At 37.7% G+C, this 25318-nt stretch overlaps 2 protein-coding genes across 4 annotated transcripts; both read left to right on the top strand.

The window, feature by feature from the left end:
* Positions 1-923: 923 nt before the first annotated feature.
* On the top strand, positions 924-8946 carry LOC143879809 (pectin acetylesterase 8-like). Of its 2 annotated transcripts, XM_077382416.1 has the most exons (14): positions 924-997; positions 1139-1211; positions 2170-2291; positions 2481-2563; positions 3285-3414; positions 4222-4301; positions 4458-4544; positions 4620-4744; positions 4887-4947; positions 5051-5104; positions 5184-5261; positions 6466-6571; positions 7963-8105; positions 8614-8946. In XM_077382416.1, exons 3-14 carry the CDS (start codon positions 2171-2173, stop codon positions 8722-8724), a joined length of 1179 nt encoding a protein of 392 aa, XP_077238531.1. In that variant the 5' UTR covers positions 924-997; positions 1139-1211; position 2170; the 3' UTR covers positions 8725-8946. The 2 variants fall into 2 exon arrangements, with proteins under 2 accessions (XP_077238531.1, XP_077238522.1); XM_077382407.1 differs by having other exon boundaries at positions 949-1211.
* Positions 8947-11885: 2939 nt separating this feature from the next.
* Positions 11886-20827, top strand: LOC143879800 (cleavage and polyadenylation specificity factor subunit 3-I-like). Of its 2 annotated transcripts, XR_013251393.1 has the most exons (7): positions 11886-12042; positions 12405-12610; positions 12771-12871; positions 13509-13554; positions 13629-13778; positions 18622-20342; positions 20557-20827. XR_013251393.1 is itself a non-coding variant. In XM_077382390.1 (6 exons), the coding sequence occupies exons 2-6, from the start codon at positions 12461-12463 to the stop codon at positions 20251-20253; spliced, it is 2079 nt and encodes a 692-aa protein (XP_077238505.1). In that variant the 5' UTR covers positions 11886-12042; positions 12405-12460; the 3' UTR covers positions 20254-20827. The 2 variants fall into 2 exon arrangements, 1 of the variants encoding a protein (XP_077238505.1); XM_077382390.1 differs by having other exon boundaries at positions 18622-20827.
* Positions 20828-25318: the final 4491 nt, after the last annotated feature.

Here is a 25318-nt window from a genome sequence, read left to right on the forward strand (position 1 = left end):
AATTCTGGATGAATTATAAAATCCTCGTATCCAGACAGCCGAGGATTTTACAATCATGCATTATATAATCCTTGTATCCAGACCGCCCCTAGTAATGAAAATTGATCTGATGGTTGGGATCATCTGTCCTGTGAAGACCCATATATATGTCTTAATTTCAAAACGAGAATGACTAAGCCTGAAGGTACATTCAATCATTGTTTTAGCTTTTCTTAGCCAAACCCTAAACAAAACTGATAGATCAAGGGCCTAGGATGATCGGCCAAGGTGTCTTCAATGGCATTTGGCCGGACTTATGATTGCCATTCGGATCAACGGTTACAATCTAATTACACGAGGCTCAAGTGGGTCCAATAAGTAAACTTTTAGGAATGAGCTTAAGAACCCCTTATCTTTTTGCCATTTTCACTTTCAAATACCCTTCAAAACCCCACTTACCGCAGTCTATCTCCTGGTTTGGGATTATATTGCTAAAATAGTGATATTCTCACTACCATCTTTTGATTATGGCACTACTCACTTTGCTTCTCGGTAAAAGAGAAGGCATCACAAAAAGTAAAGCAAGCTGGTAAGCGTCAATAACAACTTATAGTTGTGCGGATATCAGTACCTTTCATAAAACTTAAGAATCTAGACGCTCTGAGAAAAATCAAGTCCAATCAAATCTATCCTTCACCTTATCTAAGCCCTTCAAAGGCGTGATCCCACGTAGCAAATACTTACACGACACGTGTCATTGATGGATGCCTCTAACAAATCCTGCCACTCTTTTCCCATGCATTGGTCAAGACGTGTTAAATTTTGATCAACGAGAATAAGATGTGAGAATTTCAATAATCGTAATCTCACCATAGATTCACTAATCAAACGAATGCACGCTTGAATATAAAATTATATTACCACTCGTGCCTAACTTAATGTTGTGTTTATAAAAAAGAAATGGTTACGGACCAAAGTGAATCAGTGTCTTCCTATCTTGGGTTCTGTAGTGTGAGCTGTGGGTGGCTTTTTTTTTTTCCTTCTTTCTTTTTAATTTCCATAGATTTGAAGGGTTTTTCATTTCTTCTACATCTCCATTCCTTTGAATTTTTCTGTGTGTCGATTTTATCACTCTTCTTATCATAATTTGTTTTAGTAGAACTATTGCACTCAGAAATTGGACTGGTTTTGGCCTCAGATCCTAGGAAGAGAGGCTAACTTGTGATTTGCAGGTAGGCTTTGGAGAATCTATGATTTTGGTACAATTTTTTAACTATTTTTCATTAATGAGAAGTTGGTATCTTTTGGATATGTTAAATCAAGGAAATTTTAGTAGAATGTATGTGTGTGTTTTCTTCATTTTTTTTTTGTTTGGTATTTTATTGGCCAACGTAGTATGTTCTTTTTTGGAAATGGGTTAGTTTTGGTTTTTTTTTGGATATTTTGAATTGAAAAGAGTAGAGTGTAATGCTTTTAGTTGCAAAGGAAATAAATGTCTTTGGGTTACTCAAATGTGGTTCTGAATGTGTTTATGGATAAATTGAAGGGGATTTTTAGGCAGGTTAAGATTTGGTAGAGTTCAGTTAGGATTTTATTTTGTTGGAGATTTACATCTAGTGGGGAGAACAGGGTCTGATGTTTCAGAAATTCATGATCTGTTGGTCACAATTCACCAAAAAAAAAAAAAAAACTGTCGGTCCTATTATTCTGAAAATGTTTGATCTGCATATCACTAAAATGGTTTGTTGGCATTGCTGGAGATTTCAGACTTTTCTCCTGAAAAGCTGTTTTATTTCTCTGATACTCTTGTGAATAAAAAACTAGGGTCCTATAGATGTTGCACCCACCAAAAAAATAAAGAAAAAAAGGTTCAATTTGCAAGGATGTTGGGAGAGCTCTTGAAGAATATGAAAGAACAGGGTGGAAGGGAGAGGAGTTATATTTCAATGGTTCTTTCAGAAAAAAGTGCTCTGAAATCAATCATCTATCTTCTTTGGCATGATATTCAATTTAATAGATTTTCTAGATAATTTGTGTAACTCTCAATTGCTACTTCTGTATAGCAGTGATTCAGCAATCTTTATTGTCTGTTTTCGTAATAAAACACAGTATATATCATTGAATTTAGATATGGTCTTAAAAAAGTATATGGGGAATTTGCCCCTGTTTTGATTTGATGCAATTTTTCAGAATGGTAGATGGCAGAGTGTGCAGATGGTTAGTTGTTCTAGCATGGGTGGTCATAACTCTGAAGGCAGATGGATTCTATGTCCCAATTACATATGTCGAAAGTGCTGTAGCAACAGGAGGAGGTGCCCTTTTTTCATTGATTGACTCTCTTTCATTTGGATTTTGTTTAGTTGCATTTTCATGAACTTTTAAATTGAGTCCTTTTTTAAGAACATGGAAACTGATATTCATTTCTTTTCTAATCTTATAAGTTCCGGGCTTTTAGTTTGATACTCTCATTACTTATGGTTAAAATTTGAAATTTTGTGCAGTTTGCTTGGATGGAAGCCCACCAGCTTATCATATGGATAAGGGTTTTGGATCGGGGATAAATAATTGGCTGGTTCATGTTGAGGTCGGTCATTTCGTTTTTTAACTTATGAAGAACCTATGGAAAAAAAAGAATGAGTATTTAGCACTAGTTCAAATAGCACAGGGCATATTTAAATTACTCAGCTCCAACCTGTAGTTTCCAATTTTATCTATTAGGCTCTTCGAGGAAGTTGTAAATTTTTCTAGATTAGATACATCTATGGAATATGTTGTCCATTTTTTGTACTGAAAAGACATAATAGGTTTTAAACATCAAATATTTCCGTGTAATTCTGCATCGCGATTCCGTCTGTGAGATAGAATGTTCGATTTTATCTAGATTACAACCATATGCGAAATTCTTATTCTGTAGCTAAAAGATGTTGACCTATGGATAGTATGTGATCAATCACAGAATTTTGTAAGTCCTTGTAATTGAAAGTTATGTGGACACGTTGAAATTTCAGAGCCATTAAACCACCTTAAGCTGTGAATTGCCATTGAAATCACAACATGCTTGATTAATAGTTTGGTTGTTTAATTGTTACTGATTTTTACATGTTTTGATCCTGAACCATTGGATCGCCTAAACCAATTTAACACCTTAAAAAGTCACTGTGGAATACACCTCTGGATTAGCATGCTCCTAGTTGTTTTTAATTGTCCTGAAAATTGAATAGTTGTTTCTCATTTCTTTGTTGTATTCATTCTTAGTTTATTGACTTAATTATTAGATTCAAAATTTATCTATTCTCTCTTCTCAGGGAGGAGCTTGGTGCAACAATGTTACTACGTGTCTCATACGCAAAACCAACCGTTTAGGTTCCTCCGATCAAATGGTGAAGCAACTTGCATTTTCTGGGATTTTAAGCAACAAGCAACAATTTAATCCGGGTAGGAATAATAGGACAGCCACCTATGATTTGTTTTGCTCCATGATAAAAAAAATCTTCCTGTTATAGTCTTTGGTGCCAATAATAGCATATGAAAGAATTGGTTGTGTTAAAGAAACCATAAATGCAAAAAAAAATTCATGTATACCCTTTTTAAGGTTTGAAAGGATGATTCTCATTTTTCATGAATATCCATTTTAAGTTTCGAAAAGATTTTTCTCATGTTTCATGTATATCCATTTTAAGGTTTGAAAGGATGATTCTTCCAGGGTTACGAAATGATTCCTGACGATCAACCAACACAAACTATCAGTTAATTCAACTAATAATCATCATTTGATTCAACATCAGTAGTCTATGGTTTCATTGCACAAATAGATCATAAAAAAGCAAATGTCTTTTCCAAATTTTTGCTGGGGTTGTTCGTTTTCTCTCACCATCTTTTCAAACAATTCCTTCTTGTCTCTGCTTAAAAGTGATGCTAAGAAAACACGGATGATGGGAGGCACCTATCAAATTCACTCCTCTCTTTCTTTTACCTAGAATTAACTGTTGAATGCACCAGTGACAATCAACTTTAGACAATTGTTAAAAAAGGAAAACTTTTGGGTGACGGGTTGCAGAAGACTCTCTGCAAATATTGTTCTTCTTTGAAGATGCTCAATTTTAAATACAATAAAGGAAATCATTTGTCCTCTTGCATTCTAGGACTTGAAGTTTAATCCTGTTCTGATTCTACACTATTTTACTCCAAATCAATAACTAACCTTTTTCTTGTAAAACATATTCTCTCAACTGCAATTTCCAGACTTCTATAACTGGAACAGGATCAAGGTTCGCTACTGTGATGGATCATCATTTACTGGAGATGTGGAGAATGTAGATCCTGTGAGTCTTTTTATATATGTGATTCCTTAGAAGTAATTTTAGTTCTTTGACCATGCATCTGAAATTGTAGCAATTGTAACTATTGCTTCAATTTTATGTATGAAACCTAAAATAATTGTTTATTGACAATGCTTTCTACTTGGGGTATCTGACCAGTCTACCAATCTTCACTTTAGAGGAGCAAGGGTTTTTCTTGCTATCATCAAGGATCTATTAGCAAAAGGGATGAGCAATGCTGAAAATGTATGCTCCCTTCCAAAATTCTTTTCATTTATTCATCCAAAAACCAGTGCTTAATAACTTGAAAAATGGTTACAGGCTATTCTCTCAGGCTGTTCAGCTGGTGGATTGACATCCATACTTCATTGTGATAATTTTCGTGATCTTGTACCTGCGGGTACCAAAGTAAAATGCCTTTCAGATGCTGGCTATTTTATCAATGCGTAAGCTCATATCTGGTTCTTGATTTTTGCAACTCAATAACTTTATCAATGCAATTAATTATTGCATTTAGAAGATAAACCAGCAGACAATAGGATATAGAGTTTATCTTTATTAGTTTATAACTAGTAGTGCATCCGACAGGAATGATGTTTCTGGAGCAACACACATACAAGACTACTATGATGATGTTGTGACTACACATGTATGTTTCTCTCCTTATGAAAGAATTTTTTAATCCTGCTAAATTGGTTTCCCTCTGTTAAGTCTCAATGCTTTCATTGATGTATCAAAATAATATATTACAGGGATCAGCAAAGAATTTGCCTTCATCTTGCACATCAAAATTGAATCCGGGTTTGGTAAGTAATTTATTTTTTCTCAAATTCCAACTTGAGCATTATCTAGCCATCCTACTAACAAGTTTGAATATGAATGCAGTGCTTCTTCCCACAAAATGTGGCACAACAAATCCGCACCCCACTTTTTATTGTAAATGCAGCATATGATTCATGGCAGGTAGTATTTTTCTTGGGCGTTGCTTATAAACCTGCTTATGAATTTTAACTCTCAGTTCGTTTATACTGTAAAACTTGCAATCTCATGTGTGTTTGTGTGTGTATGTGAGAGAGAGTACATAACACCCACAGTTCATCCCTTTTCTATTTCATAATGATTGACAGCCCTAATAACTAGCTTATATCTATCAATTACAAGACCGTCATTAGTGAAGTTGTTACCAGGACATGCTTATGCATGAACCTTACTCAAACTATGTAATTTATCTATCATTTCTAACATAAACAGATTAAGATGTCTTCATTTGCAAATACTTGGAAAAAAAAATTCTATTCAAGGAATTCTAAGATGGCTCGAGTAGGAGAGAAACACCTTATATGTGATATAGAATAGCTGTTAGATTGCACGTAGTTTGTTGAAGCATGCACAGAGTTAATATCAGCCGGTTTTGATCTGGCATTTGTAATTTCTTTAGCTTTTCTAAACTAGATAAATACAAACACATGAACTTAACACAAACAACTCGTAGAAATAAAGATAGAGCATCGTTTTATTTGGTGCTCGCTTTGCCAATTTGCTTCATCTGTAATGACAAGATTTGTGTTGGCATGAGTGAGTTTGCGTCTCTAGTTAACTTCCATAGGACCTTTTGAATCATTTCCATAGTTCATGAATGATGTACCCTAAAAATATAACTATGTCTACACTGAAAAGTGCAATTAATAATAAATATGGTCTCTCTAAACTGACCCTTAAAGTCCATTCCAAAAAGATTTAATATAACCCTATCAATATGCTTTTCCTATTGATTAAATCCCATTATCTTATGTACCAAAAGAACCAGTACTTCTTTCTACTATGAATACCATTAGTGAAAAGTCTTCAGATCTATCTCTTGATCCAGCCATGGAGTCCCGCACCAAAAGGGTTACAGATTTTACCTTTTTTGTTTGATGTTTTTGTTTATGCACTCTTCATCTCAAATTATTGATGAATTCTCCATTTCCCTTCCTGCTTGATATATATGTTAGTAAAATATTTATGCTGACCATGCGGCTGTGATCCATTGACTTCTAATGATAGTAATGAAGACATATCAACCTAGTATTTTATTTTGGACAGATCTACTGTGACGTAACTAAAACTATACAGTGAAACTTTCATATCTAACAGTTGTTAACTTTGAAGTGTTACCCATTTCCAGATAAAGAACATTTTGGCACCGGGCGTTGCTGATCCACATGGGCATTGGCATGACTGCAAGCTTGATATAAAGAAATGCTCCACCAGTCAACTTGAAACCATGGAAGGTCATTACTCTAAAAAAAATTCGAAATTTTTGTCTTAACTGAATACTTTTCCACATATGAGCAGCTTTTCAAACATGTGAGTCCAAAAGATTGTTTATATAAATGAAATACTGCAAAAAGATGCATCTAACTCTAAATTAATGAGAAAGATAAATTTGTGTTACATGCTTATATGGGTCCCACAGTCCCACTTGACCTGGAGTAAATCAGTTTAGATTTTAGAGATTTGCTTTATTTGTTTTTTGGTATGGGTAGGATTCTTGGATGAGGGTTGTCTAGATTAGCTAGGGTATGAGTTTTAGAGGAAATGATAAGTGGCTGGGTTTTTTCTATATATTTAACATGTAAACAGTGTCTTTTTTTTAATAAAGGAATGAAGAATATTATTCTAGAAAGTGTGTCTTTGTGCACAAAGGAGGATTGATCCTTCCGTCGACGTGGATCAAGAGGCTGACCTTCCCTCTAAGATGATCAATCATGTTGCGAATCAATTCGGGTTCATAACAATTGGTTAGAAGAACTTGTACAATTATATCTGAGACCTCATAATTTATATTTGTTGGCATTAATTGAGTCATTGGGACCTAGTAATTTATATCGAATTTGGACCATTTGGTGGAAATTTCAAACAATGTTCAAGTCAGGGCTCACATGACCTGTCTCCTCCTATATATACACCATCATGTAAAGCAAATGACTTGATATGTTGGACATAAAACTAATGGGCATATAAGTAATCTAACCTAAATGCATATATATTGATACAGTTATATACAACACAATATCAAACCCAATGACGTATATACACCATGCAAGTGTGTATGTAAGAGTACATAGAAAGAATAGAATGTGTATCATTGTTAACATACATAGCTTTAGGAGGAAAACTAAAACAGTTCGGAGGATTAGAGGATGACTATAACGGCATAAATTACAGAAATAAGATGAAGTATAATCTAATGTTGCAAGGTATGGTGCATTTTTATTGGATAATCGACAAAATTCTCCACCACCCAATGTTAAATAACTAAAGAGAAGGTATTTGGGCCTTAATCCTCTACCAACCCTACCCGGCAGGCTCTTAAGATCTTAGATCTATTTGGGTTGAGCCTCTAGCTCAGCTGATCAAGGCTTTGTTTGCCAACCTTGAGGTCAGAGGTGCAGTCTCAGCATACCTACCAAAAAAATCCTCTACCTCACCTTATTAGACTTTATTGAACAGCAAATATCTATGAAAAAATGAAAAAAAAAAAGTACAACTGAATGTTATTTGATCTGAGTGCACGACGGTTGTTACCGTGCTACGTCAATGCATACAACTTTTTCTTTTGTTCAGGCCACTGTCTATATATCTTTTTCTTTATTAATGAAATAGGCTAGTGCCATAACAGGTTACAGGACAGAGTTTCTACAGGCACTGAGACAGGGAAGCTCATCGGATAAAGGGTTGTTCATAAACTCATGTTATGCTCACTGCCAAACTGAGGTGCAGGAGACATGGCTAAGATCCGACTCTCCTGTGCTTGATAAGACGGTAAGCTCCTAAGGGCTAGTCTTCTGATTTCTTGTTTTCACTAAAAGCATATTACAGAGTATGTATATAACATGCTTTGGCTTTAAATTTAAAAAGCGAGCATTTTTCACTTTAGAAAATGATGAAAAAACTCCTCATATTTTATACGGACGAAGCATTATTTTATTCTTCGTTCTAGTGGGTGCACATTTTGTTTTCTCCAAGCTCATCCTAATAAATTTTGGGTTCTTTTCCTTGTCTTTCCCTTAACCATTGGACTTTGTCCCATGAACCTTCATTGCATGGATATATTTCTATGTTTAAATGCATTGGCACTGGTTTCATTTTTCCTTAAATACCATAGGTTTTTTTATCCATTTTTATAGCAAGTAAATCAAGTCTTCTGTTAATTCAACCAGGTAGCATTTGTACTTGAACACAAAAATGGTCTTCTTGTCAATTTCATATATTTTATTTTTCATGGTCTTGCTATCATGCCTTCTAATTTGCATCATCTCTGTGTTTACAGCCAATTGCAAAGGCAGTTGGAGACTGGTTTTATGAGAGAAGTCCCTTTCAGAAGATTGATTGTCCTTATCCTTGCGACTCGACATGTCACAACCGCATATTCGAAGAATAAGGACTGACTGAAATGTAGAGAATTCTTCCTTTCAAATATTTATTTACATGCATCACAATTATTATGACCAAATAAGCTCCTACAAAGGCCAAAGAACAGTCTTTCATATCTATGAAAAGAGCAAACAGCACCCCATCAGCAGTTTCTTTGGTGGTGTCTTGTATTATTTATTTTGTGTAGCCAAACATTACTCTTATAATAAAATCAAGCATTTTTATTTTATTGCAGGTCGTGAACATCTTTTTTCCATTGTTTACAAGCATAAGTCGGATGTCTATATTAGCATGGAGAAAATGTCTATCATGTATGCAGTTTTTTTTTTTTTTTTTAAAAACCCGTAATTGTGCACTAAGGCCCCAGGGTGGACCTGAAATTTTTATAAATACTCAAAAGATCGATACACTGGTTTTGAGGAATCCATCAAGACGGACCCAAAACTAACCTAAAACAGATCTACGCTAAACATATTTCGAAATGTGATCAAGGAAAAACTATCACCCTCAGATGAGGTAAGGCCAATTTATCACATCTTCTTGCTCCTCTCACTACTGTGGGAAGATCCCTCCATTTGTAGTACTGCCTGTTATCTTGAGTAAAACACCCCTCGTTGGCCAAAGTGTCAGCTACTCCGTTTGCCTCCCGATAAATGTGAGATATGGTTGGAAAAAGATCCTGCATTAGCTCCTTAATCTCATTCCAAAAGTATTTTATTCTCCACAGTATCTGGAACTTTGATTGGACCATATCCATATAGTTTTGCTATTGGATTTGTTAACTTAACAACTTCTCCAAAAGCTTAAGCTTGTTGGAGAAAGGCATTATTTCTCTTTTATACTTTTAACACTCCCCTGAACGTGTTGCCCACTTGGGAAACAAGTGGCACATGTGGTCCCACTCAAGGTTGCCAGAGCGGGAATCGAAACGGGATCGAAAGCGCGAATCGAAGGCTCCCAGGGAAGAATACTACTCAAGGTTGCCAGAGCGGGAATCGAATGCGGGAATCGAAACGGGAATCGAAGCGGGAATCGAAGGCTCCCAAGGAAGAATCATGCTTCCTTGGTCCCACTTTGGGCCGACCATCACACATGGACTATCCGGGAGGTTTGAACTCGAAACCTTTGGCTCTGATACCATGTTAACTTACCAACTTCTCCAAAAGCTTAAGCTGTTGGAGAAAGGTGTTATTTATCTTTTATACTTTTAACAGGATTCAATCGAGATACGATACAAATATAGTTTTTTTACAAAATCTGAGGCCATCTAGAAGGGCGCTGCATTCTGCCTGCATACTCGATCCAATCCCACAGTAGTGGGAAAATGCCACAACCAAATTAGTACCTTCATCTCTGATCAATTCACGTATGCAGTTTCTCTTGCAGGTACCTACAAGTTGCTAACATAATTTAATTAATGGAAAATGACCCTCTTGTTTTTGGCATAAACTGTCCCTTTCAATTTGAACTCTTCCATTGGCTCTTGTAAGTCTTCAACCGACAAAGGAAATTGAAATAAGAGGCAGCGTTTGTCCAAAACAAGGGCCAGAAAATATGAGGTTTTTATTAGTATTTACCCCTACATTTAAATTGTCTAGTGAAAGTACTTGGGTTACCACCTTGCTCAACGGGCTTCACACAAAAAATAATTTTTATTGTCCACATTCCTATCATACCTCATTGAATATGAAATAAAATTACATAGGTATTTGGTTGGGCTTCCAAAGGGCAGGAAGCTGGGAGTGTTTGGGACATCTGCCTCTTAATGAAACCCGAAAAATATGGCTCAAAAAATAAATAGTAAAAAGATAAAAAATGCTATATAAAATGTGATACAAAAGCTTGTTATATACATTCAAAATTCTAGAATACTATGCAAGTATGCATGTCATCAAATTCTAAACTCCAAAATAATAACCCATGATTCATCTAATAATTATAAGCCTTTGATATGTCGAGTCTTCCTTTACATGGGAGATGATAATTAAGTTGACTTCAAACTGCTCATATCTTTCGAAAGAAAACTATGGGTGTCCATCATATCAACCCTTAATTAAATTAGACTAAATTTTGAAAAGGGAAATAATATATTCACCCCTTTTCTTTACATGGGACAGCCAACTACAGTGTAAGTGTACGTGGCAATCAAGCCTGTTGAATCGTTCCCACATGGGTCACAGGTACACCAGACGTGGCTGTCCCAAGTAAATATCACTACCTTTTGGAAAATATGATCACCATGTTAGATATTTAATTAACCTTAAGCGGAAAGATCATTATCTCCAATCATGGTGATCAGATAGAAGTGATTGACGATGCGTTAGATCCGACGGTTGAAGACGCTCCACAACGAACGCGACAGACTCGGTTCTGACTTAGTCTTCAGATCTATCCAAACTTTATGCTTAGATCAATAGAATCACGGGCCGTTCTTTGGTAGATCCTGGACTAGACAGAGAAAACCCAAAAACCCAAGTTTCTGGTGGAATATAGAATGGTTGCTCCCATTAAGCAAAACATGTATATATGCTTGAGGGAATGATTTGGTTTCCCAATTACACTAAAACTCTTTCTAATCTAGGATTCTTAATGAGAGTTATCTTTAGTAGCTAAAAACCCACTTTACAAAGTCTAATATTTCCCAAATCTTAGGTGTATCAATTATAGACTAATCACGAGAAAACACTAATTTAGATAAGTTAACAATGCTTATTTTTTTCTCTCACTCTTAATGATTTTCATGGACAAAAACCAATTAAAAGGAAAATGAGAAAAAAAGAAAGAGAATAAAAGGGAAAGAGAAAACAAAAGTAGAGGAGAGTCAAGCTTTTAATTTCTTCAAGTCCTTTTACTTTTTTACAAAGCTATATTGGTAAAAAAAATCTCAATATGCTTTAAAAACATTGGAAATTAAACGGATGTTTTCCCAACTCCTAAAGTTCTTCACATTACTGGTTATGGTTAAAGTCAATTCCTTCAAGGCCAGGGAGAATTTAGTAATTTCAGCTGTTAGGAAAGGCCACTGATATTTGCACTTCCATGTTTTGATAATTGCACTAAACTATCTTGCCTTTTACTATCTAATCAACTGTCAAGGGTTATCAAGATTCCCAATTAAAAGTTCTCAAAAGCCTAGTAGAAAAAGAAAAGACAATATGAGTTAGTTCTATTATAAAACATGGTAGTGCAAATATCAGTGGCCTATTCAAAGGCGTCTTTAGAGTGAAATACGCAGACGAGGCGTTAACCTAAAAGGGTTTTTCCTCAAGAGGCAGATGAAGGACTAAGCGTAGAAATCGAAGCATTCTCACCGTTTATTTTCTCTGTAAGTTTTTACATACTTCTTTACTTGTTTATCTTCCTCATCTAACCCATTGCAGAAATCTAGGGTTTTGATTGACCGTTTTATAAAGAAATGTTTTTGTTCTACTCGCCAGAAAATTTCAGCTAATGATATGGTAGCATGGAGAGAAAGACAGAGAGAGTATTTGGATTATTTACTTGGGTTTCGAACGCCCCTATTCTTTGGATTCTCGATTATTGAGTCTCTAATCAAACCCATTTGTAAAAGAAGTCTATTTTCAATTTCTGCAGCTAATATCAGATATTGAGCTTTGAAATTTAAATGAATTTGTCTTTGACAGATGAAAACATAAACCCAATAAACTGATATTTTGAGCTTTTCAGAACTCTTCCCAGAAGCTACATTCTTCGCCTTTGTCACGAAAAACGTTGATGAGAAAATGACTTCAATTAGCCAACCACCTTCTTTGAAAAGACGGGATTCGACGGTAACAAGAGAAGGGGATCAGCTTATTATCACTCCATTAGGTGCAGGCAATGAAGTGGGGAGGTCTTGTGTTTACATGTCCTACAAAGGAAAAACAGTACTGGTATGCTTCATCTATTTATTCTTTCTTTTCTTTTTTTGTTTATTTATTTTGGCTAATCTTGTCCTGAATTTTGATTTTATATGGTGTAGCTCAGTAATTTAGGCGATTTTTTTTTAAATTTTGTTTTGAGTTTGATACATTTTTGTTTCTGGGTTTGTAGTTTGACTGCGGAATACATCCTGCATACTCAGGAATGGCTGCACTGCCATATTTCGATGAGATTGACGACCCGGAATCCATTGATGTGCTTCTTGTTACTCAGTATGTATCTTTCTCTGTACATTTTGCATTGAGATTACTTACATGGTTTTAGAGCTAATGTTTGTTGTTAAGAAATTAGTTTGTATTAAGATTCTAGACGCGGCAGATGAGACATTTACTTGCTTTTTTTTATTGAACTAAAAACTGTAGGAAGAGCTAAGGTATACAAGTTGGTATTGATTTGGACTGAAAGTAGGTATTGATCTGGACTGAAAGATGCTCATTGAGTTGTTTTGAAGTCATTGGTCAGGAGTCATGACTACTTTTTAATTGTGTATAGGGCAGGTATCATGAAATTAGTGTTTGACATAATGATGATAAGGATCATAGGCAACTGGTGTCTGAGTCCTTTTCTATTGGGGGGGGGGGGGGGGGGGGGGTGAACCTCTCCATTATTGTTTCAGGGATTCTTCTCCCATTTTTTTGGTTCAATGAGTCCACCTTGTAGTTTATCTCTTTAGCAATAAATAAATTGATTTATCATAGGAAAAAAGAAAGAAAAAGAGATTAGTTGTATCGTGGGATTTTTGAATTTAAAGCTGCTATCAATACCTTTTACATGTTAATCCAGTTTTTAACTTTGAATCTTACTGCATAAATAATGAATTCATTTTAAGAAGATGCTGTTAATGTGCAGCTTTCATCTGGATCATGCTGCGTCACTTCCATATTTCTTGGAGAAGGTGTGTAACGCTATACATGAATATGTGTATTCTTTTCATGCGGATGTACTAAGATGTTCTGATATGCCTTTCAGACAACTTTCAAGGGCCGGGTGTTTATGACCCATGCAACAAAGGCCATCTACAAGCTGCTTTTGTCTGATTATGTTAAAGTGAGCAAAGTTTCAGTCGAAGATATGCTGTACGATGAACAAGATATTCTTCGGTCCATGGACAAAATAGAGGTTAGTTATTGACATTAATGTCTGTTCTAGTTTCCATCCATTTTATGTACTGCTTTGTTTTTTGATAGCATGACCCTTTATTGTCTAATTTTAAACTTCATGAGCCAGTTTTGCCAATTTTTGATAGCATGACCTTCATTTTCTAATGTTAAACTTTATGAGTTAGTTTTGCCAATATTGTTCCTTTTAGTTCATTGAAGGTGGCTTTTTTTTTATATATTTTTTTTTGAAAGTTGACATATTTCATTGATATTAGAAAAGCAATGGGGACCAGAAGTCCCACTCTGCATTACAATATATCAATAACACTGGCTCGGGCATACCTGGAACCAGAGAAGGGTAAAACCTAAAATAACAAATTCAACTACTGAAACATTCTCCCCCTTTTTTCCGTCACCGTGCCTCGAAATCAAAGTGAAACACTTAAATATCATAAACCCCCAAAAACCTGTATGTAAAGAGAACGAAAAAGTCTCGCTAGCAAAATCAGATCCCCAAAATAAGATTCTAGCCATATCCCACTGTACACAAAAAGCCTTACGAATATTTCAAAAAACCCCACCAAGACCAGTATACTCTATGCCGTACATTTCACCAATTCATCCAAAATATGCTGGATTAGGAAATCCAGCATTTCGAGGAGCAGCTCCTTCGGAACCCGCTCCAGACGACTAGGGCTTCTTCTCTCAGCAATCCTTTCCTCCACTTGGTGAATACCTACCACCTTGTTGGCTTCCCAATTTAACCTCCTGGCAACCCTTTCTTCCTCCAGAAGAAATTTAAAGAAAGGGTGTTTAAATAACGGTTAGTGGGTATCTCTCACCTCTTCTGACCCAGTGACGTTGAAGAAGGTGAAGGGACAATTCTGAGCATCAAGCTTAAAGATTTTCCATTGTTTGCGCAGAAGATCTTCAGCTACTTCTTTGGCCATTGGGTCCATGGTAAAAGCCTTCATCTCATCGTAACACATCAATTTTATCCTCGTAAGGATATTGATCAGGATCTCCATGTGTAACTGCCTCCTTTTTCCGTCCGAACATGCCGAAGAAGCGCTAGGATCCATGCCTGAGAAGGTACCATGAAGATGCAGACCAGTGACACCCAGGATGTAGAAAAAATACAAAGGGGCTTTTCACAGAACTCACTGATCTTGGAGCAAGACTAAAAAACCTATAAACCTAAAGACCTTTCCGATTTACTCTTCTCGATAAAAGGAAAAACACTATAGTTAATGAGGCCCACCTCAAGGGGCTACCTCAACCTTAATGGGAGGCTTCTAGAAAACGACCCTAAGCACTAGATAGCGTGACGGGGCCCACCCTACCCTTATAGATTGAATCAAATTGGCTTACGTCAACGCGCCATGAAACGTTCCGCTTAGGGGCTATAGGGACAGGCACCTCCAGTTCCACCAACCGGCTTGAAGGCTATGAGCCACCGCCAGGGTCCAACGGTCCAAAAGCGGATCTACTCTCAAGCCCATCCTTGGCCAGAGAGCCAAGGATTAATTTGAAATTTGAATTCGGAAGGGGAGGCGAGGAAAAACCGGGGCCCCGACTCGGGCTAGCGACCAAGTCCGAAGCCGGAACCAGACCCCGATCCTTAGAGATAGACAGCCCATAATTAGTGGCGTGAGTAGTATTGTAACTCTCCGACGCAACTGTGTAGATATTGTCCGGTTCTAGGCTGCAGCCCTCCCAGTTTTGTTTTTCCCGCAAAAAACGCGTCTACATAGGAAGAGGAGAAATCCGCATATATAGCCCAGTAACTTTTCCTCCCTCTCCGATGTGGGATCTTTCAATCCACCCCTCTTAGGGACCAGCGTCCTCGCTGGCAAACCGTACTGGATGGGAGGTCCCGCTTTGATACCATATTTGTAACGTCCCGGTGCAACCGTGTAGATATTGTCCGGTTCTAGGCCGCAGCCCTCCCCGGTTTTGTTTTTCCTACAGAAAATGCGTCTACATAGGAAGAGGAGAAATCGACATATATAGCCCAGTAACTTTTCTTCCCTTTCTGATGTGGGATCTTTCAAGTATTTTCGGAAATTTCAACCCCAATCCTGTAGACTTGATTCGAGATTTTAATTTTAGCAAAGGATCTTGAGAAAATCCTTCAAGTGACCAGAATTTTTGCCTAAACGAGACTCATGCAATGTTGGTGATTTCCTTCCATTTTATTTTCAAGAACCATTCCAAACAAACTTCCTAAAGCTTCCACTGTCGATATGGCCCAAGCATGTAAGGGGATCCCGTAAAAATTAACCCACAGCAATTCCTCACCTTGGATGAATCCCTTGGTCCAGGGAACAATAGAGCACATATAAGGTTGTAAAGCCTCAAGGCTACTAGAAAGAACTTTCAAGGCCTGCTCTTCTGAATCAAACATTAAGGAGCTCATCTTCCGACAATATGCAAGGACATTGCAACAATGGAAAATTCCAAGTCTTTCAAGCCCAAGACCAAATGCCCCCTAATGATCCAAAACGGCTCTTCCTTTTCCCAATCAAACAAGCTTTGAGGGTATCCATACGAACATCCACTTCCTTACCCAAAATACATAGGATCGAAGACCCATCAAGTCTGTGAGAGATAGAACCAGAATCAGGCCATGAATCGCCCTCAACATAGGTTGAAGCCACGCAAGGTGGAGGTCGGGAAGGGGAATGAGGAACCCACATAGATGGGGAATTACTCCGGTTGCACCAATGACATTTTCCTCGCCAACTGAAGTTGAGGTGCCGACAAGGAGAGAAGTGCCAATTTCCGTTATTGGATTTCCTGTTGGGACCATTCCCCTTCTCCCCCACAATCGTGTTCACTATACTTCGATTACAAATCCTGCACTTTGTCTGCCAACTGAAACTATGATAGCGGCAATGGCGACATTGCCAATCCCCTAGCCATCTCTTTGCCTCTTCTCGGTTCTCTTCTCTTCTCTCTTCTTTCATTTTTTCTCTCTTCTTGTTTCCTCTCTCCTGTAAGAATATGACATGGTAAACCGGCTTTTTTTTTATTGAAAAAGGCAGAAATTTTATTTCATAGAATAGAAAGGAAAAATTAACAACAAGGGCAGAGATGGCCCTAGTTGGACTTGATTTGCTGACCCCAACTTTGGCCATAGAATCAGCAAGACAATTAGCCTCTGTAAGAATGACAAAAAGAAACCATTCCTCTCCCTGGATGAGTCTACAATTTCGTTAATCACTGTACCCAGTGTCCATGGACCCTTACTTTTTCCAGCTTCCCCAGTTGATCGCACTTGTGAGTCTCCTTCCGCAATCATCTGGCGATTAAACCAAGTAAAGAAATATCTGTAGACCAGTTAGGAGAGTCCTTGGTTCCGCCTCATTGGAATCTGCAAGACCAATACTCCCTACAACTCACAAAATATTGCCATCCCGTGTCTACACGCCCCTCCTATATCGGATGGCCCAGGATGACCCCAAAGAGCAGCTGTCAAAATTAAGCTTGATCACCCTCGATGAAGGGGTTTCCACAGTGCTGATCTCGTCTTTTTTCTTTTTCTGTCTTCTAAAATCGCTTTCCATTTTCTAAATAAATCAGCCACTGAAATGCTTTCAAGACCTCATTTATGCTGGCCCAACTCGCAAGGGTGAACTTGATAGCCCAAAGAAGCGAAGCTTCTCGTCCTCAAACACTATCTGATTTCTCTCTTTCCAAACCGCCCGCAGAATCATGCATGTCGCTGCATAGCACATGAAAGAAACTCTTTCAGTTTTGATTGGCCTCCATCAAGTTTGAAATAGTACCCTAAGCGAGCGAGGGAAAACTTAATTGATGCTGAACCAGTAAAGAGCCATGTCCCAAATTCTTTCCACAATCGGACACTGAAGGGGATGTGGGTGACACCTCCTCATGCTTGCACATAATGCAACAATTTACCGTCTTATCAGCACGACAATCATATTGATAGTAACAAGGATAGATGTCCAAAATCCAACAAAGCATTGTACTCAGTAGGGTGTGTCCGACTTTCACGTCCTCTTCTAAGTTCTCTTCACATTTTATGGGGTGTTTAAAGTTTGAACTGCTCTTTCAACTGGTCAGGATGTAGAGATTCTAGTCTTTTTATGTTTGGGACTTGGTTTATAACTTACTGCATAAAATTCCAGATGTATTGGTTTGAAGTTTGAAGTTTGAACCATACAATTGATGTGAACGTCCAACATATGGTCATTCAAAAGGATTGCTTTCTTGCTGGCCAATGCTGGCGTTAGTTGATCACTTTTTTCTTTCTTTTCTTTTCTTTTTTTTTTAATGGAAATGATTTATTAATCATTGGCTTTTATTGAAGGGCAATCTCTGCCCTGTTCATAATTTTTTTTTGTGGGCATGATGTGTTTTATTTCCTTGAATGAATCTTATTATTGACTTCAAATAAAAATACATATGGCCATTCAAAGGTATCCTGAATTCCTGATTCCTGAAATTGGATTGACCTTTCAATTCCTGAGGAAGGATTTTTTGTTTTGTTTTTGTTTTATTAGCACAATGAACACAGATGGTGCCATGTTATTACGAACTATTCTTTTGTGGCCGGCCCATTGGTCATGTGGTGCTGCTATTGCCGTTATTATTATATTTTCAGTAGCATGGATGAAATGTTTTTTTTTTTTGGGCATGCCTTGGTTATTTGAATGCCAAGCTGGGTATTTTTCTTCTATTTATGTGTCTCAAAAGCTTGAGATTGCTTCAAATACTGGCCTTTACAACCTGAATTTGAAAATAACCTCACAATCGCAATGTCATTTTTGCAATTCCCATGTGTCCTCTCTTCATCAACTAATCAAGCTCAAGCTTGAACTCTCTCCCTTCTGTAGGTTATTGACTTCCACCAGACTGTAGAAGTAAATGGCATCCGCTTTTGGTGCTACACTGCTGGTCATGTCCTTGGTGCCGCCATGTTCATGGTTGATATTGCTGGAGTCCGTGTACTCTACACTGGAGATTATTCACGCGAAGAAGATCGCCATCTCCGAGCTGCTGAGATTCCACAGTTCTCTCCTGACATCTGCATAATTGAATCCACATATGGTGTCCAGCTCCACCAACCCAGGCTTGTGAGAGAGAAACGCTTCACCGACGTGATCCACTCAACCATCTCTCAGGGTGGTCGTGTCCTCATCCCAGCATTTGCCCTTGGTCGAGCCCAAGAGCTCCTTCTCATTCTCGACGAGTACTGGTCGAACCACCCCGAACTCCACAATATCCCCATCTACTATGCCTCACCTCTTGCCAAGAGGTGCATGGCTGTCTACCAGACCTACATAAATGCCATGAATGAGAGAATTAGAAACCAGTTTGCGAATTCAAATCCGTTTGACTTCAAACACATCTCGCCATTGAAGAGCATAGAGAATTTTGACGATGTAGGCCCTTCAGTGGTGATGGCAAGTCCGAGTGGCCTGCAGAGTGGGTTATCAAGGCAGCTGTTTGATAAGTGGTGTTCAGATAAGAAGAATGCATGCGTGATTCCTGGGTATGTTGTGGAAGGGACATTAGCCAAAACCATCATTAATGAACCAAAAGAAGTCACCCTGATGAACGGCCTAACCGCCCCTCTCAACATGCAGGTCCATTATATTTCCTTCTCAGCCCACGCTGATTATGCCCAGACTAGTACTTTTCTTAAAGAACTCATGCCCCCTAACATAATCCTTGTCCATGGAGAAGCCAACGAGATGGCAAGACTCAAACAGAAGCTTGTCACGCAATTTGCGGACCGGAATGTGAAAATCATTTCCCCTAAGAACTGCCAGTCTGTTGAGATGTACTTCAATTCAGAGAAAATGGCCAAAACGATTGGTCGCTTGGCTGAGAAAACCCCAGAAGTTGGTGAAACTGTTAGTGGCTTACTTGTGAAGAAAGGGTTCACTTATCAGATTATGGCCCCCGATGACCTCCATGTCTTCTCACAGCTTTCGACTGTAAACATCACTCAGAGGATTTCTGTCCCTTATTCTGGTGCCTTTGGTGTGATAAAGCACAGGCTAAAGCAAATATATGAGAGTGTTGAGTCCATAGATGATGCGTCGGAGGTTCCGACAGTGCAAGTGCATGAGAGGGTAACCGTGAAGCAGGAAACAGAGAAATATGTGTCCATCCAATGGGCATCAGACCCGATAAGCGATATGGTTTCAGACTCGATTGTTGCTCTTATTTTGAATATCAGTAGAGAAGTTCCAAAGGTAACAGTGACGGAGATCAAAACGGAGGAAGGGATGGGGAAAACTGCGGAGAAAGTAATCTTTGCGTTATTGGTTTCACTGTTTGGAGATGTCAAGGTAGGAGAGGAAGGGAAGCTAGTTGTGACTGTTGATGGGAATGTGGCACGTGTAGATGGAAAGAATGGGGATGTGGAGTGTGATAATGAGAGCTTAAAGGAGAGGGTGAAGACAGCTTTCCGCCGGATTCAGAGTGCCGTGAAGCCGATCCCGCTTTCAGTGTCTTGATAGCTAATTCAATTCTTGGTTGGATTGAATGATTTCCTCAATCTTTGTATCCCACCTGTTCTTCATATGACAGGGAAATCAATTACAATGTGAGTTAATAGCTCATTTGGCCATTCATGTAATAGACTATTCTTTCACAATCTCAGTTGTTATTGAGTATATTTTTGTTGTGATGGGGTTTATCTCTATCCTTGAATTTTGACTAAGTTTCAAGGGTAGTAGTGGTTCAGCCACGCCATAGTCAACATCATTATACTTGTAACAGCACCTATTGATACTTCTCTTTGGATGGTCTTATGACAGGTTTGGCCTTGTCTTATTAATATTCAGCCTCATCTGTGGGATTGGTCAAGTGAGGACTTCGGCCTTACTTATAATTTTGTCATTTTTCTGTTTTTTAATGAAGAGAAAATAGACTTATGTTGTTGTTGTCTTACACATGGGATGTTTGTTCTAGATGAGACGAAGACCATGAGTTTGGAAGTTCAATCCGAGCTTACCTACCCAAAAAAGTATGTGTAATCTCTCTTCAAAATTGCCCAAATGCTATGCATCGCCATTTTTATTGTTAAAAGTACATGAAGCAGGGACTTATTATGACATTGCCTATGTTTTGGTCCTTTCATTTACTAATGATTCTAGAAAACATGGCATGTTGGATAATGCACTTTTTTCCCGGGGGTTGTTAGGTAAGTTAGGATTGAACCATTGCAATGGATAAGCCATAAATGAAAATCCACCTTCATTAGATAATTCTAAGCCTGTAGTTTATCTTCTTTTCAAATGGTAGGTTGTGGTTTTTAAATTTTCTCACCCCTGGAAATTAGAAAGTAAGAATCATCGAGAGGGCCCATCCATAATAAGGACGAAAAGTAAGGGATATATTCGCCCCCTTTTCTTCCCCGGGCCACCTCCTTGTAGTGTTAAAATGTAGTCATAAATAAACTAGAGGGGGGTGGCCCGGGAAGGTACATGCACCCCTATTTGTTGCAAGTTTCACTTGATTGCACTTGATTGTGTAGGTAACTTTAGCTTACGCAATATGAACTCTATCTATATAGCAAAATAATTTACCAAGATGCTAACCATGTGTTGATGGCTAGGGCCAGCAATTAAACCCACGAAAAAAGGGATTCCCCCTCCCTGTTTCTAACGGGGCGGGGATTGAAAAAATTCCCTGAAGCGGGGACTGGACGGGAATGGGGATTGCTCCCGCCCCATAATTCCCTTACAAAATTGAATTTCCTGCTATTAAATTTGAGTTTGCCTCTTTTAATTTGAGTACCGCACTTACCGTTGAACAAATTTCATTTGAAATTCCTAAATTTTTCCTAATATCTTTCTTAAATGCATTTTTAGCAGAATTTTCTAATTAAAAAAATCTATTAAACTTGTTTCCCCATCGTGTGCGGGGCGGGGATGGAGAATATACTTTCCCAGCGGGCGCGAGGACGGGGGATTCCCTGTAATCCCCAAGCAGGGACGGGGACGGAGAGTGCAACATCCCGCCCCGCCACCCCTAGTTGATGCCCCCTTTTGGTACAAACTATGGGCTGCTTTTTGACATGACTACTGAGGCCGCTAAATGTTAGATAGTCTGCACGTCGGAGTGACATTTCCTTGAAAGGTTCATATTTCCACCCCCGGTTTCTAGCAATTATATGATTTTTTTGTTTGTCTTTTCCTGAAAATAATTACAATTTGGATAAGACGAACTACATGGAACGGAAATGCATCTATTTTAAGGACAAGACAAAGAAAAGTGGGTGGCAATGTTAAAGGAGATGAAAATGTCATTGTATTCCTTAGCAAATTCATTTGTAATCATAATATCTATGTACATGGCATGCGAATAGAACAAAAATTATCTGTGCAAAAAATTTGCTTTTATGACTAGGGTTGCAACTTGGTTTGTTAGAATATGTGAGATCCACTGTTGCATTAGGTGTAGATCTCACCGTTAGATCTTCTTGTGGGAGATTAGGCAAGTTGGTTAATGAGGCAACCCACTAGAATAGGCAGCTAGATTTAATTAGTAAGTAGATTAGATTAGAATATTCCATCATTATCTCTTTCCATAGTCTGCTTCATCTCTTTCTATGTTTATCATGTATGTGCTCAATATAAGCACACCTTGAGTTCTATTGTAAATTATTCAGAAATTAGTGAAATCTTCTTATAATTTTACATGGTATCAAAGCCTCCGATCTTAGAGTGACCACAGGACAAATAGCTGTTCTCTCCGGCGGACGGTTGATATAGCCGTCCGCCCTGCCGCCATTGCTCCCACATTCTCTTTCTCAAATTAACACCACTAGTAGTGCATTTCTTACCAGCTTCATTAGTTTCAATCTCCTTGCATCATTTTCCCATCTAATTTTCAAGACTTTCTTGGTTGCCTTCAATAACCCCTCATCTTCTTGAATGCGCCCATCTCATCATCTTGTGCCAGTTACACGGTCTCCTTATTTTGCTGTCAACACCTTCACCAAAAAAAAAAGAAAAGGGATTTGCACTTTCAAAACACATATTTGATATTTGCACACTTTTTTCCAATGTCCAATTTTTCGTCGATAATTGTTGCCACCATTCCTAGCCGCTATTTGTTGCTTTCTCTTCTATTTCTTTCCTCTCTTTCTTTATATTTTTGTCTTTCGCCTATTTCGGTTGAGGTACCTCTTTGTGGTGCGTGCCTGGAATATGAGCTCTACTCAGTTGAGGGGCCTCTCTCCTTGAGGTTCGTGCCTGAGAGAGCAATTTCTCTCTTTCATAAGGATCAGTATCTCAAACTGACCTGTGAAGTCTGCCCATTGAGGCTTTCTTTTGCCCATAGAGGCCATTTCTTGCCAATTCCGTCATTCGTCCATTGTGACCCATTTTCAGAAGGTTCGATATTATAATCGGCCTAATGACTCGCCCATTTAGGCTTGAGTCCAATCCAGTTCATTGAAGCTCTTCGCGGCTCACCTTTTAATGCGATACATTCTTCAACATCAGGCTGCCATCATCTTCAACAATATTGGCAACATACATCAAGCAGACATCAATCGTGACAACGTGCAACAAAATTGACAAATTTTTACATTTTTTTTGGGATATTCATTGTAATCAAACGTATATCGATTTTCAATCCATATACGTTTGAGGGGGCATGTTAGAATATGTGAGATCTCACCAATAAGTTAGATTAGGCAACTATGGCTTGATTAGGTAGAATAAAATCACATCTTCCAAGATTTGATTTTGATTAATTGGGGAAGATTATGTAGGCAGGCTAGATTAGGTATTGAGATTATCTTATCATATCTTGTCAAATCTCTTTCCATAAATCTTGTGATACTAGTTTTTATGTTTATCCTCTTGAGTGTTCTATATAAACACTCATTAGGCTTGATTGTAAGATAAGCAAAGATGAGTAAAAATCTTCAATATTTTACATGGTTCGGGTACATCAAGCTGACCCGAAAAAACCATGGGCCGGGGTTTAAGAATCTTGGTTTTAAAAAGAAAAAAAAAAAAACAGACCGCTAGGGTGGGGCAGGGTTCTGGCAAACCCGACCCGCCCGACTCAAGTTGCAATTCTAGTTTTTTACGTCTTTCACTTCAATCAGAATGATCTTCTGAGTTAACCATTGCCAATCAATATAATAAAAACAATTTCCTAGGTCATAGCGATTCTTAACGCAAGTAGATTTAATACCAAAGATTAAACATCATTTTAATGTGAGCATCGTGCATATACATCGCCTCTACGAGTGTTGATTTTCTTTCTCATATCTGGGGTCTTTTGAGAAAAAACCGTTTACCAACATGTGTTCCAAATATATCAGTTCAACTGTTGGATTGGAATAGATCATGCACACCATAAATTCAACCATTGGAAAATAAATTATAGTCCATGTATCAAGAATGTAGGAAAGCCCGACCTAACCCAACCTGACACGACCTAAGAAACTATCTTGGGTAGGGTCGGATTTAGGAATCTTGGGCTTTTTTTTAAGAGAACCAACCTGACCCAACCCAAGATAGTTTCTCGGGTAGGGCGGGGTTCGAGAAAACCTGACCCGCCCGACCCTATTTGCAATTACAATAATATTTTAAGTTAAAATAGAACTAGGGTTAAAAATGTAAGGTATTTAATTAATAGCTATAAAAATTACTTCACTAAGGTATTTAATAACTATTAAGAAATTTACATATAAAATCAAATCGAGATATTACATGTTGTCAGGCGCCTAATGTTATATATTTTTTAAAAGGGATTTTTTGCTGATGAGTCCCTACATGGTAAAATAATTGCTTATTAGTCCCTAAGAAAAGCGTATTAGCTGAACAGTCCTACTTTTAGAAAATATTTGCTAAAAGGTTCCTAAAACTCAAGAACTTCAATTTTCTCCTTTAAAATTTTTAAAAAGCAAATTTACCCCCCAACCCATTTAATCACTTTTAACGTTTTTCGTATTTCCCTTCCAATATTTTTGGAAAAAAACTAGGAAATAAGCAACAATATTATCTCTTCCAATATTCTCGTAAAAAAAGCTTGGACAAAAAAACCATTTTAGGAATTAAATAAATTGAAAATCCTTCTAAAATAAATTAAATAGGGTCTGTTTGAGTTATCTTTTTTTCATAGATAAATAAAGTAAGAAATTTTAGGAATATTTTTCGTTTCTTCTTTTCTAAGAAATTCCTATTATTTTTCGTTTCTTCTTTTCTATGAAATTTTTTTTCCATTGAGGAATAAGAACTAGGGTTTGGCTTCTAATCTTAGGAGAAGAAGAAGGGAGAATGTCAAAGGGAAAGTCACTATTGGAAGAGATAATATTGTTGCTTATTTTTGGTTTTTTCCGAAAATATTGGAAGGGAAATCAAAAAACGCTAAAACGGATTAAATGGGTTGGGGGGTAAATTTGCCATTTTAAAATTTTTAAAGGAGAAAAATGAGGTTCTTCAGTTTTAGGGACCTTTTAGCAAATATTTTCTAAAAGTATGACTGTTCCACAAATATGCTTTTCTTAGGGAGTATAAGCAATTATTTTACCATGTAGGGACTAATCAGCAAAAA

This window comes from Tasmannia lanceolata, unplaced genomic scaffold (assembly GCF_043159265.1).
Source record: "Tasmannia lanceolata isolate RefF3 unplaced genomic scaffold, GAP_Taslan_0.1 ptg000002l, whole genome shotgun sequence".
Lineage (NCBI taxonomy): Eukaryota > Viridiplantae > Streptophyta > Magnoliopsida > Canellales > Winteraceae > Tasmannia > Tasmannia lanceolata.